Here is a 14,582-nt window from a genome sequence, read left to right as displayed (position 1 = left end):
AAATGATTTCCAAGCTAAAGAATCTGCCGGATGCCTCATCTTCTCATCATCGATTCGTCCGTCATGGTGCCACGTCATAGACTCCGCTGTCTTCGACGACATGAAAAGCCTTTGAAGCCCTGGTATCAGCGGAAAATATCGTAAAATCTTGACCGGCTTCTGACTTGGTTGTGCAACATTTTCATCGTCGTTCCCACCTTCTGTGTTTTTACTTATCCAACGGGAGTGGCCGCATACGTGACAGCACTGTTGATTTCTCCGATCGCCCCAATACAACATGCAGTCATTTGGGCAACTATGGATTTTGTTGTACCCAAGGCCTAAATCTTTTATCATTTTCTTCATATCTTTGCATGACCGAGGGATTTTTGCAAAAGGAAACATTTCTCCCAAGAACTCTAACAGCATTGTCAAAGAGTCAAAGAGTTCCCGGTCCACCCTCCCAAACATTTTAATTGAAAAAGACGAACACAGAAAGACATTTTTGAAAATTTGGATCCCTCATACAGTTCTTCGTTCATGTCATTAAGTAGCGCATAGAACTTCGCCGCTTCTTCATTCGGCTCTTCATGAGGTACACTACTTCCCGGTTCGGTAAAAGCATTTCTCCCAATATTACAATCATCAGAAGCCACAAAGTCCGCTGGGAACGACTGAACGCCATGATTATGCATATTAAATGCATCCCGCAACATACCTTCCATGTCATCCCCTATCGATCGATGGTAAGCGACGAGTAAGATACATCCATCGTTGAAGAGGAAGTACTACGCGGGCATTCTCCATGAAATAACTATTGTTTATAACCCCGAACAAACCCATCAACAATTAGATGCTCGTATACAACCTCACGATAATGCCAGTTTATGTTGACACACTTCTTACACGGGCAAAGAATCATGTTCTCTTGGCTTGCATATTGAAATACAAAATTTAAAAAATACTGTACTCCATTTCGATAACCATTGCTAACCCTTGACAAATTTATCCAAGACCGGTCCATTTCTTAATTCTTGAATTCTGACGTTCACAATAATTTGCACGGGTAAGTTAAAACGCCAGTTATAACCATAAATGAATTTCAGAAATTTGTGATATGATATATTTTTATGTATTATGTAAGTTATGTAACTTACGTAAGTTACCAAATTAATGTATGTTATGTAAGTTGTAAGTTATTATGTATTATGTAAGTTATGTATTATGTAGGTTATGTAAGTTGTGTAAGATATTTAAGTTATGTAAGTTTTGCATTATGTAAGTTATGTATGCTATGTATAATGTAAGTTGTTATGTATAATGTAAGTTAATATGTAAGTAATGTATTATGTAAGTTTATATAAAATTTTATATAAGTTATGTATTATGTAAGGTAACATATAAGTTTATGTAAGTTATGAATGTAAGTTATGTATTATGTAAGTTATTTAAATTATTTAAGTTGTGTATTATATAAGTCATGTTGCTATGTGTAATGTATGTAAATTATGATTTATAAACGCTTTAAAATTTTCAAATATATCAATATAATTTTAATAAATATATTAAAGCGTATATAAATATATATATCAAAGATGTTTTAAAATATAACTTTGAATACATTTCATTTAAAATTTAATTTTGTAGCTATAATCTCCGGATAATTCAAAGATCGTTACGATATGATGTATATTTTGTAGCTTTTATTAATTCAAACAACAAATTATGTCAGTATTTATAAAAAAACATTGACTTGAATTACAAGATATAATTAATTTGTTTATATTTATGAAAACAATTTTGTTATTAAAGAAATAATACTTTGAATTGCCATTACAAAATAAATATATTTGAAAAAGTATATTTTTATTTTAATAGAAAATATAAATAAATATACAAATTTATTTGTATGTAAAAGATTATTAATCATTAACATAAAACCATTATGTAAGTTAAGATCGATAATTAATCATTAATTTGAAGTAAAATTTATAATTGCAACACATAATATCGAAATCGATGATTTATAAACGCTAAACCGATTAAACGATTCGCCCATAATTTATTCAATTACTCAAATATATAAAGTTGTTTAAGAGTTGTATTCAATTTTAATAGTTTAAAACAATTGCCTTTGCCGAATATCTTGAGCAGAAAATTTAAACATCAAATAATGTAATAAGTCGCAAAGTCAAATGCAAATTTAGCTAAAATGGTAATTAAAACTCCCATCTAAAATGAAAAATAATAATTAAACTATACAACTAAAATATAACAAAAAAAATTTAACAATTTGACTTTTTTAATAAGAAACCTAAATAGAGAAAAATAGGAATAAATACCTTAAATTGCCTCAATTCAAGCAAATCTCGGAAAAAAAAGACATAAATACATTAGTACCAAAAAATAGAAGTAATTAAAGCCAAAAACTAAAAAAACAGGAGTTTATACTCACAAAGTTAGCTAAACTAAAAACTAAAATTGAACATATATATGAATACATATATGAATATATGTTGAAACATGACAGATGAATTAGATGATATTAGAGGTTTAAAATTGAACTTATATAACTGTTCGAAAATAACATGTTCCCAAAATTGAACATATATATATGTTCCCAAAATAACATTTGTCATATTTGCAAGTTATGCAAAGCTATTTATGGACAGAAACATACGCATTTTAAACATTTATAAATTTCATAGCTTTATTTTTTTATATATCTAATTGACCTCATGAACAACATGATAACAGAAATGAGTCTTATATATTTTGTAATCAATTTTTGCAGGCATTGAAGGCTAAATTGGCGAAAAATAGTGAACTTCAACTCATCTGCTTCAGCTTGTTTGATTTTCTGTTTTCAGTTGCATCTTCTGTTTTCATTTGCAAATTGAATTCTCTGCAATTCTCTGCAACATTTATTCAGCAAATTGAATTTTCTGTTTTCATTTGCATCTTCTGTTTTCATTTGCATCTTCTAATTTCTAATTTCTAATTTCATTTATCCAAGTAGCATAGATTAAAACCGGTGTTTATTTCTTCTTTTCTAACAAAATCCTAACCAAATAACTGACATTTATAATAAAAAAAATCATAACATAAATAAAATACCAATAAACATAAAGCACAGCAATGTTATTGTCAACAGAACATAACTAAAGATTTAAAGAAAAAGAACAGGGAAATAAACAAAATGAAGGGAGAAACACGCAGAAATCCCCAAACCCTAGACATGCAGAAATCCCCAAATTCCCCAAATTCCCAATCCCTAAATCAAGATACAGTATTTCGAAAGGAAAAAACGCTTACCTTTTAACCACAAATTCCGCAGCTTTGATAGTATCCTGTGAAGATTGAATAAACCCTTGCTTCGTTTGCCTTGCTTCTGAGTTCTCCTCTCAATTTTTTTTCTTTGTATTTTTTCACGATTTCTGGGGAAAAGTTGGGGGGCCTTTTTGGGGACGAAATACGTTTTTCGGCTAAGTGTTGGGATGAAATACATAATGAACAATTGCGGTGTTTGTAATATAGCGCCACTAATACCGTTAATGTTGTAGATAAACGACAGCGTTCTTTTAAAACTGTAAAGCAAATTTGCGACGTTTTCTCCTCGCGCCGCTAAAACATACCTTTACTGGCGCTTTTACAATTGCGCCGCAAAAGCCAGTAAATTCCCGAACAAAAACTACATCGTTTTGCCCAAACTATTCATAATTTTTTGCGGCGTTTACGAATAAAACGCCGCTAATGCCCATTTTTCTGGCGTTTTCTACAAAAGCGCCACTAACAAATTAAATTCTTCTACTGAAACGACACTGTTTTTTAGATATTTTAAAACATTTTTTTAATTCATATTTAAAAACACAATATATAATTACAAATTGCGGCGTTTACGAATAAAACGCCGCTAATGCCGTTAATATGCAATAGAAAACGACAACGTTTTGATTAAAATACAGAGCAACTTTGCGGCGTTTTCTTCCTAGCGCCTCTACTACCCAACCTTAGTGGCGTTTTTGCCCTTGCGCCGCGAACGCCGTTAAATTCTCAGCCAAAAACTACACCGTTTTTACCAAATTATTAATAACTTTTGCGGCGTTTTTGCTCAAAACGCCGCTAAATCTCACATCTTTTACTTAGTATTATTTGTTTCTTTCTTTCTTCTATGTTTCATTAGAATTTTAATTAATTAATTATTAAAATTTTAAGTAATGTTTAAAACTATCTGATAAAATTATAAATTTTAGTTTTTTTATTTCATTTTTATATTTTTATATTTTTTCATATATTTTGATCCTATTCAAATTAAATATAAATAATTACTATATATATATATATAATATCGAATTGTTAATGTTAAATATTTTAAATTTAAATTTTAGTAATTAAATGTATCATTTAACAAGCTGTCTAAAATAAACCAAAACCCTAATTAATGATCACTGAACCTCCACCAATTGTAAGATTCTTGACATGTGCTATCGGTGCCCTAGGAACATTGCCAAAATACCGAAAGGGGGCATCTGCTAGCTTCCAACCCTCCAAATCCCGTCGTTCATCAATAAATATTTTTAAAACGATCCTTTCTACTATAAATTAGAAGGCTGAACCAGATTTTGTAGAGTAGTGAAAAAGATTTGGAAAAACAAAACCGGACGGTCACTACTTAATATTAAATTTATTATTATATATTTTACAAACATATAAGAACATATTTAATATATAAATTAATAAAACTAATTAATCTAAGCAACCATGATCCCTAACTTGAGTAGTACCCTTAATTGACACCCTAAACCCTAAATCCCTAACCCTTAACCCCTAAATCTCCTAGTCCCTAAATTTCTAACCCCTAACTCCTAACCCCTAAATCCCTAACCCCTAAGCCCTAACCCCTAAACCTTATATCCCAAACCCTAATAATCATATATACCCCCTATATATATACCTTCCAAAAAATTTCCTAAATCTTTAATAATATATATATATATATATATAGTTGAATTGGTGAAGTGATAACAAAAGGAATGATAGCGAGTTAGGACGTATATATATGCATATATTTTAATTAATTGAATGAGATCAATTCAAATTCACAATTTGATTTAAGTATTTAATTAAATGTTTGTCATGAAATATTATAATTGGTTGAGTATTACGTACAATTTCAACCTTGAATTTAAATTAAATAATATATATTATCCATCAAATATTTTAATTCTAATAAAAACATAATTTTAAAATTTTAACCTTTTTTGGATGTTGATCACATCCACAATATATAACCAGATCATTTGAATTAATTAACTTAATACTATATTAAATTAATAATCATATATATATATACCTTAAACCTAATTAAACCCTAAATTAACTATACTGATAATTAATTAATTCAATATTTTAAATTTAAAATCATACTATATCTATTTTACGATTATATAAAAAATTTTACTATATATAATAATATAAAAATAAGCAGATTAATTCATGTATCCAAAAATCTTAAAAATTATTTTAAATAATAGTATTTTAATTTTTTTCCATGTGATTTATTTCAAATTATTTCTATGTGTTATTTTTTCTGAATATTTTAAATATTTAATTAGATTTAAGTTGAATTTTATTTAATTAATCTAAATAATAAACCAATTAAGATAAAATATTTTTTTGCGGCGCTTCAACAAAAACGCCGCTAAAACCTTAACATTAGCGGCGTTTATCATAAAAACGCCGCTAAAAATCTTAACTTTAGCGTCGCTTACATAAAAACGCCGGCTAAGACCAAATATTCGCGGCGCTTCAAAGAAATCGCCGCTAAATACCTTAACTTTAGCGGCGGTTGATTAAAAACGCCACTAAAACCCCCAACCATTAGCGGCGAGATCCTAAAAACGCCGCTGAAAGTAAAAGCCTTAGCGGCGCAAATACAAAAACGCCACTAAAGCCCTCCGAAGACCACCAAACGACGTCGTTGGGATTTTTTTTGGCGGCGTTTTTGTCAAAACGCCGCTAATGCATATTTTCAGCGGCGTTTTCTTAGTAACGCCGCGAAAGCTCATTTTTTAGCGGCGTTTTCTGTCAAACGCCGCTAATTCCTGACTTTTACTGGAGTTTTTTATCGAAATGCCACTAAAAGTGCCGCTAAAACCCTATTTTGGTGTAGTGATTACAAACTTCTATTATAGTAATTGGGATAGTCAATGCGCTTGCATAATTCAAAATCTCATACCCAATTTTAGGTATATCTTCGACCTCCACTGATATATGTGTTTTTCCGATGCCAAAACACACACTATTGTGCCAACATTTTCATTATCATAAATCCGCCACAATGTATTTACAGCTCCTTTTGCTAGACCTTAGAATGCTATACTTCATATTGATTATGCACTTTATTATTTCCAACTTGGATTTTCCTCGTGATCTTCCGTTTCCTGTTGCCCAATAAAATATCATTCTTAAAGGTAATGTTAAAAGTCATATCTGATTGGAATATGACTTCAACATCAGCCAAAATCATATATCCATTCAAATGGATTTGTTTTATAAATCGATCTGTCATCTTGATACTATCAAATATTAAAATTTAAACATTACAACCAATTTTAACGATTTCAGTAATTCTTTATTCAAAAGAATCCAACAAAATTAACATTAATTTACTTTAATTGAAAGCAAAAACAATAACGTGATTCCTATTCAACAAATGTAACAATAATAACATAACAATTTTAATAATTCATAAAATAAATGATTCAACAAAATTAGTATTTACTACAATGACAAACAAAACTTTCTTATATCATACACATAGAACATATTCAATAATTGTAACAATAAACATAACATAATATTAACTCCAAAAATACTTACAAATTTATTATCAACATTTGTAAACACAATGAGAAAATAATATTAACTACAAAATTAAAGACAACTTTTGTACCACTAATTCATAAATTATGAAGAAAAACATACTTAACTAATTAATTGAATTATAGGAACTTTTGTGAATAGTTTGATTGATTTTGAAAGGATTAAGGGTGTTGTTTGAAAGTTTTTTTTTTCTTACTAAAAAACTATAGAATATATAGGAGAGGGAATGGGGATCAGGTATATTAAGTTTATCTAAAGTCGAAAAAGGTGTCAATTTCTATAAGTCATAAAATGTTTGAATTCAACACCTTCAGAAGTAGAGTTTCCATTTCACACCAAATTCCTATATATAACGAACAGGCCTGGCCTTGGGGGTCGTCTAGAGGTGTGGCCGCCCAGGGCCCAAGGTTGAAAGAGATCTAAAATATTGTTTTCTAATTTTTAAGGGGCTCAATTTTTTTTTCTTTTAATACCAACTTTTAAGGAACCTAAAGTCCCATTTTATTATTTTGCCTAGGGCCCCAAAAATGTCAAGAACAGGCCTGACAACAAAGCACATTATTCTTGAGAGAAATCCTCAAAAATTGTAGTCTAGAACATTGACACTTGTGGGTGTTGAGCTCATCGTTACATCTTTTCATTATCAACAAATGATTGAACAATAAATTTCGCACATACTATCCCACACTTACTATGAAACTTGATACCAACAAATATAGAACATATTTAGAATTTTTTTTTTGGAGAAAACTAAAATAAAAAATAAAAAAATAAATTATGTCCAAATAATAAAAAAAAACCATGGGTGAACGAATCTAGTCGTTACGTTTCTTTTAAGAAAATGTTGTCACCAATCTAATCTTAGAAGATTTATCTCAACAAAACATAGATTTATATGCCCAATCTCACATGATAAACTAAATGATTCATTTGATGTTGCGTAGAGGTATCCTAAAGGACTTTTGTCATAAACTTACTTCAAAAGAGGAAAAGAAAACGACAGTTCTTACATTTCTGTCTCCTACAAAATTGACTAAATCATTGGATATTCTTATCTTTTGTTCTCTAAGATTCTTTTCTTTATGTACTGTCTCCAAAGACACCGACAGTCTTTACTTTTGTCCCTTCGGACTGTTTTTGGTTTTCGTTTTTCGTTCTTTCATGTCTTCTCTGAAGCATTTGTCATTTATTGAACTTGCTCTGTTTTCTGATGTAATAACTTGTTTCTAGGGCCATTTGGTTGGACCACAAACCTTGATCTTCCAAAAGTGTATTAAGCTTTTAGTTCCAAATTAATCTCAAGTCTTGGCTAAGCTTATTTCTTCTGCGTTCAATGCCTCTTCAGGGAATGCTTTTCTGAAGAACGGGATCCGACATTTTCTCATGCTCTTTAAGCTATTGAGGTTGCCATTAAGAAGCTGTACAACCTGCATGACATTACATATTCAAAGTAATTGTTAGAATTGAACTTTATAGAAACCTGCTATATCGAACGCGGTTCGGTTTCGGACTTGTTTAACATAACCTGATTCATTCGAGGGCGTCGAATCGAAGAGCGATGAATGCATAAAGAAGCAGCCAAGAGGACAAGGTTCATTTGTCGCAAATTGTATTCTTCCCCGATGGCAGGATCGATTAGCTCTCTAATATCATTCTTTTTGAGCAACGGTTTTGCCTGTAAAAAAGAAAAATAAAAACGCATGACAAAATCCAAATCCTTTATCTGCCGCCTTAGATGTTGAGAAAAACGTACCCACAATACAAGGCTTTGCTGAGAGTAATCCAAAGCTCGGCGTCCAGAGACTAGTTCAAGCAACAGTACACCAAAGGCAAAAACATCAGTTTTTTCATCCACTATGCCATGCATTAAGTACTCGGGAGCCAGATAGCTGCAAAGAAAAAAAAAAGGTAATTTAGAGTCTCTAATGGATAACAGAAAAGAAGGGTGGTTACTAGTGTGAAGGCATTACAAACCCAAATGTGCCTTCGAATTTGGAAACCGTATGGTGAGTCCAATTCTCTGGTAGCCATTTTGCAAGCCCAAAGTCACAAATCTGAACAAAAATGTAAAGTTTACTAACTGAAGAATTAGATTTAGATATATCTAATTTCTTCATAAAATTTCAGCATCTGGTTCTAAAGGGTACCTGAGGTTCAAAGTCCTTGGTGAGCAAAATATTTGCGGCCTTGATATCTCTGTGGATGATTTTTCTCTTACAACCCTCGTGAAGATATCTTAAGCCTTCAGCTGCGCCTTGAGCTATTTTAAACCTGATGTCCCATTTCAGTTTCTCCTTTGAACCTGCAAGTATGTTTACTTAGATTTGGAACCTGGTTATTCAATGTACATAATCATGTATTTTAGGGACACCATAAACTGACCATAAAGAAGAGAAGCTAAGCTCCCATTTGGAGACAAGTCGAGGACAAGATGCATTCCACCTTCAATGCCATAGCCGATTAACTTAGCTGTGTTGGGATGGTTCACATGAGCCATAACCCCAAGCTCTGCCAAGAAATCCCCTATTATATCATCGGGTGTGCCCTTTGTTAGACGTTTAATGGCAACCAGCTGCCCGTTTTGTAAACTCCCTTTGTAAACTTCAGCATAACCCCCCTTTCCAATAAGATTTTCTGCCCAAAAAAGAAGCAGCAAATCAAATTCAGTAACATAAGGTGTAAAAACCAAATTCGAAATGCTAAAGGAAGTAACTGACCACTGCTGAAGTTTTTGGTGGCAATTTGAAGCTCGGAAAGAGTGAAAACCTTCACTGGAGACTTGAGATTATATGAATTGGTGTTGTTGGCAAGAAAATCCGGTGAAACGGTGACGTTGTCTCTCATACTACTGCTCCTCCTCAATGAGAGCCTCAAAGATCCAAGGGGACGGAAATTGGATAATGGTTTCTTCAATTTATAACCAAATAATTGTGCGAATTCACGCCATCGAGAGCTTTGTTTCGAGCTTCCCTCATTGGCTGAGTCTGCGGTGGATGGTTTAGAAGAACAACTGGTTTCGAATTCTTCAGTCCTGAAGAAATCCTCAAGAACCCCTGTTGGTGAACATGTATCCACTTTCTTCTCCATATCTAAAGAGGAAAACTACAACCAAAATCCATTTTTTTGCAGCATCAATGAAAAGAAACCATTGGAAATAACAGAGCACTCTGTTTTATATATTATGTAACAATGGGATTTTTTTGGTTGAAAAGAAAGCAACCCATCAAAGAGAAAACTGATATAGAAGGGAAGCAAAAGAAGAACAAGACACTAGAACCACATAAAGACGAGAAAACCCAGGAAAAGGAGAGGACAAAAAAGAAGCAAAGACAATGGACATGCCATTAAGAAGAAGGAGGTGCACATAAATTTGCAGTCACTCTAAAGCTTTTATGAGTTATGATCACTTGCTTCTCTAACAATATTATTTCTAATGATTCCCTCTTTCTGGAAGAAAAATAATAATAATTAAATTTTATTTATTTATTATTGTAAATATTGTTAGCATTTCCGAATTTTGGTACTAAAATCTAGACGAGAAAATCACAATGTAAACAAGAAAATTTTGGTTAGTTTAAGATTTGTTTTTTTGAAATGGACAACGTTGTGAACTTGTCATGTTGCTGAAGTTTCGTTATCTCGGATAAAAAATGTACACCGAATTGTCTTAACAACAATCAAAATTTTCATTACAAATAAAAGAAATTATGTGTGTCATTCCATTATTCATTCATGAATTAAAAAGACTTAATTGGATGGAAAAAATGATTAGCCATGGGGACATCTTTACCTCCAAATGAAGAGATTATTACAACTACATCATTTCCTCCCTGGGTTGGTAAGGAAAATATCTCATTTTTTTGCTTGTTTTGTAAGAGTTATGATAACGGCAAGGAGAGTATAATAGTATTAGTTTACAAATTGAAGTCACTTTGGAAGGTGGTTTTGATTGAGATACAATCATAATTTGGTTGTTGGCTCTTACGTTTAAACAGCTTATTTGGTTAAGAGATTAAGCATTAAATTTTGGTGTGTCAACTAGTATATAGTATACTACCGGCAACAATGTCTATACCAATTAAGCTAAAACTCAATAACATTATGATATATATATTTTGAATTTTTTTAAATAAATAAATAAATGGTACCGTTTTAATTTGTGAAATTTTTACATCTTTGGCTCACAAAATTTTGCATTTTCTCTTGTTTGGATTTTAAATATTAATTTTACGTTTCCAATAGTATTGGGGAATTTTGATTACCACGTATTCCTTAAATAATGAAATATTCTAAAACTAATGTCGATTTTATAACAAAAATTTATCGTAAAGTTTAAAATTTTATATATGGTGAATTTTTTTATTTATTTCAACTTTTTATTTGTACATGATAAAATAATTAATTTTTTATAATAATCACAATTTGGTAAAATGTTATTTTAAGTAATTTTATATCTCAAGAACTAAACAAAAATTTTATATTCCAAGTTAAGAGATGAATGTAATATATACAATGATGTGTTAAATAATCTTTATTTTTTGATTATAATTAAACTTTGAAACAGCAGAATGCAAATGGGTTGGCAAACGCCTTAGCAAAACCAGTGCGATGCTTGAGAAAAAAATGGATATGTCAACTCGTTTGGATAGACCGTATTTTTCAATGTTTCAATCATATCTGACCGGGACAATATTAGCTAGTAACATTGGTTGGATTCAACATTAATCTTAAAATTAATACGAATTGATTAAATTAATAATCAAACCAATTTTTATTTTTTTAATAATTTATTTAATTACATCATCCAAATTAATTAGACCGATGAACCATCATCACAGGTACAGTTTTAGGGTGGGTTTGAATGGGCGATTGGGTATAGTGCGGTGCGTTTAGCCTATTTTTTGTCTCACGCTACAATATCGCTACAGTATCTAATCTCACTGTCATCGCTGTTTTTACACTAACCGTAGGTAAACGCACCGCTTATCCAAACTCACAACCATTTCAACTTCCAAGGGATGACTAGTGTGTTGATTGACATCTTTGATTGAGTTGGGTGTTGATCGTAACTCTAATTAGAGATTCTTTCACTTCCTTGGTCTGCGGACTCCACTTTTGTGCCTCTGGGTGGAATTGACATTGTTGACACCATTTTTTGGATGAAAATGGGGTCGACTTGGGTTTTGACGAAAACTGATAAAACGGGAGTCGCCACCAATCCTTTTTGATAAGGTGTGATCGGGTCACCTTGAAAAATGGTTGTTTTTAATAAACAATTTGATTTTATTAAAACAACAATTTTGGTCCACGAAATTCAGAAAAAACAGGTTCGGGAGTCGGTTACGCACGAGGAAGGATTAGCACCCTCGATACGCCCAAAATTGGTACCTAGTTGATTACTTAATGTCTTAGTGTCGAAAAACTAAAAACTTTAAAGAAATTTAAAATACGATCCTAAAAAAAAAACTCGAATGGCATGGATTAAAATTCAAGAGGATATTTGGCAATTTGGTTAAACGAGAAATCGAAACCCAGCACATTAGGGCACGTTCCTCGAATTTCCAAACGCAAAACATTGCCATATTTTGAAATTTTTAAAAGGATATTAAGTCATTTGGTTGAACGAGAAAAATCGACACCCAGCACCTTAGGGCATGTTTTCTCGAATTTCCAAACGCAAAACATTGCCTTATTTTAAAATTTTTAAAAGAATATTAAGCTATTTGGTTGAACGAGAAAAATCGACACCCAGCACCTTAGGGCATGTTTTCTCGAATTTCCAAACGCAAAACATTGCCTTATTTATAAATTTTTTTGTTTTTTTGATAAATCCGAGTAAAAATGTAAAATAATGATAATGATGAAAATGCAAATGCAAATAATACAAGTAAAATAAGAAAAGATAAATAAATAAGATGGCAAATACATAAATAAAAGAAACCGACAAATAAAAGTAAATAAACAAATAAAAATTAAAGCACCTAAGCAAATAATAATAATAATAAGCATGCAAATAGATAAATAAATTAACACCAAATGAAACAATAGTAATGGATAACATTATATATATATATATATATATATATATATATATATATATATATATATATGTGTGTGTGTCTATTAGAATGATAAAGCATAAAAATATAGGTATGTGTATAAAACAAAGCCTAAAAATGATATAAGTGTATAAAAAAAAATAAAGATATTAAAAGATATTTACATTTAGATGAACAAATAAAATAGAAATATAGTAATGATAACAATGTAAAAATCATAATCTAATATAATAATGAGAAATAAATAAATAAATAAACTGAGTTAATTTATAAAAAAGGCAAAATAACAGGAAAAGACTGATTTGAATTTTAAGACAAATATTTGGGGCCAAAATCGAAAGTGAAATAAAAGGGGAGGACCGAATGGGCAAAATGCGCAAATTCGGACACGTGTCCACTTTCAGTTCGCCGATGGGTCAGGGATTTGATCGAAATCTAAGCAAAATTCGTGGGGTAAATTTCAAAAAGGTTGAAAATAAGCAACAGGACTAAATCAAAATAAGTTGAAAATACGGAAGGACCTGAATCACAAATAACCCACCCACACAAAAACACCCGGACCCTGGGTATTGGGTCGGGTCGGTCCGATCCAAGGCAAAACGGTGCCGTTTTGGTGCCTGAGAAGGCTGCCCAAAACGACGTCGTTTTAGAAGCCTATTTAAGTCAGTTTTTTTTCTAAAATTCATTTTTCTTCTTTCTCTTAAAAAAAAACAGAAAAGCTCTCAAAAAAATCCTCTCCTCTCCCCAAAAACTGGCGAACAGCGCCGCCAAGTCGCCGCATCGCCGGCGTCGCGCCGGCCACCGTGCACGGTTGCCGAAAATTTCAGAAAAAGGTAAAAAAATGTATTATTTTTTATTTAAAAACTCTTGTACTAATATATATATTGTTGTTAGAAGAGAAAACAATAAAAAGACTAAATACGTAAAAAAAAGTCACCTTGAATGTTTTTTTCTGTTTTTATTTCTGGAAAATGTTACCAAAAGAAAAAGAAAAACCAGCCCCCCCTACAAATCTGTTTATCATCGGTTTTTAAACCGAAAATCCCAAAAAACCAAAAGCCCCATATTCATTTCGGTTTGAATGGCTTATGTAGCCATTTACAACTTTCTCTTTTTTAATCTATTATGCTGTCATTTCTCTCCTTTTTCTTTGCTGTTGTTGCTGCTTTCTTTGCTTGTTTGCAGGTGAGCAGTTGGGCGATGGGATGTGTGCGGCACAAGTGGCAGAGCAGTTGGTGGCTACGGCGGTGAGGGCAGATAAGCTAGGGTTTCAGTTTTCTGAAACCCTAGTTTGACTGGTGATTGGGTCCTGGGCCATTTTAATTTGGGCTTCGAGTAGTTGGGCTCATTTTAGGTTCTGGGCCGGGCAAAAATGGGCTTGTACAGCTGCCCCTCTTTACTCGTTGTCGTGTAACGAGAACAGAGCAAAGACTAAGAAAGACCAATTTTGCCCGGTCTCACCGAGTCTTGACTTCTTGGTGCCTTTCTTTTTCAGGTAGCTTCATTCCAGACCACTGTGTCTTGTCGCTTCAATCCACTCCACTGTACTTAAAAAAGATATGGCTTATAGCTTCAATCTTCTTCGCAGCAACTTCAGGGGGACGAAATTCATCATTTTAATCCGCTCCACTGCAACCTCAGGGAGATAGAATTACTGGC

At 32.0% G+C, this 14,582-nt stretch overlaps 1 protein-coding gene across 1 annotated transcript; it reads right to left on the bottom strand.

Moving 5' to 3' along the window:
- Positions 1-7,530: 7,530 nt before the first annotated feature.
- Positions 7,531-10,248, bottom strand: LOC105803071 (receptor-like cytosolic serine/threonine-protein kinase RBK2). The gene is made up of 7 exons (XM_012635037.2): positions 9,582-10,248; positions 9,247-9,498; positions 9,012-9,166; positions 8,839-8,918; positions 8,618-8,753; positions 8,390-8,539; positions 7,531-8,291 (listed from the first exon to the last, which is right to left on the bottom strand). The coding sequence occupies exons 1-7, from the start codon at positions 9,949-9,951 to the stop codon at positions 8,163-8,165; spliced, it is 1,272 nt and encodes a 423-aa protein (XP_012490491.1). The 5' UTR covers positions 9,952-10,248; the 3' UTR covers positions 7,531-8,162.
- Between the last annotated feature and the right edge of the window lie 4,334 nt (positions 10,249-14,582).

This window comes from Gossypium raimondii, chromosome 11, assembly GCF_025698545.1.
Source record: "Gossypium raimondii isolate GPD5lz chromosome 11, ASM2569854v1, whole genome shotgun sequence".
NCBI lineage: Eukaryota > Viridiplantae > Streptophyta > Magnoliopsida > Malvales > Malvaceae > Gossypium > Gossypium raimondii.
Note: the sequence above shows the minus strand (reverse complement) of the source record. Positions and strands in the feature narration are given on the sequence as shown.

What these genes read in the sequence shown, in the direction of transcription:
- LOC105803071 (XM_012635037.2), bottom strand. Translation starts at nt 9,951, where the DNA reads ATGGAGAAGAAAGTGGATACATGTTCACCAACAGGGGTTCTTGAGGAT. An exon ending in CTTAGCTTCTCTTCTTTATG is followed by an intron (nt 9,167 to 9,246) that starts GTCAGTTTATGG and finishes ACATACTTGCAG; the next exon opens with GTTCAAAGGAGAAACTGAAA. An exon ending in AGCAAAGCCTTGTATTGTGG is followed by an intron (nt 8,540 to 8,617) that starts GTACGTTTTTCT and finishes TCTTTTTTACAG; the next exon opens with GCAAAACCGTTGCTCAAAAA.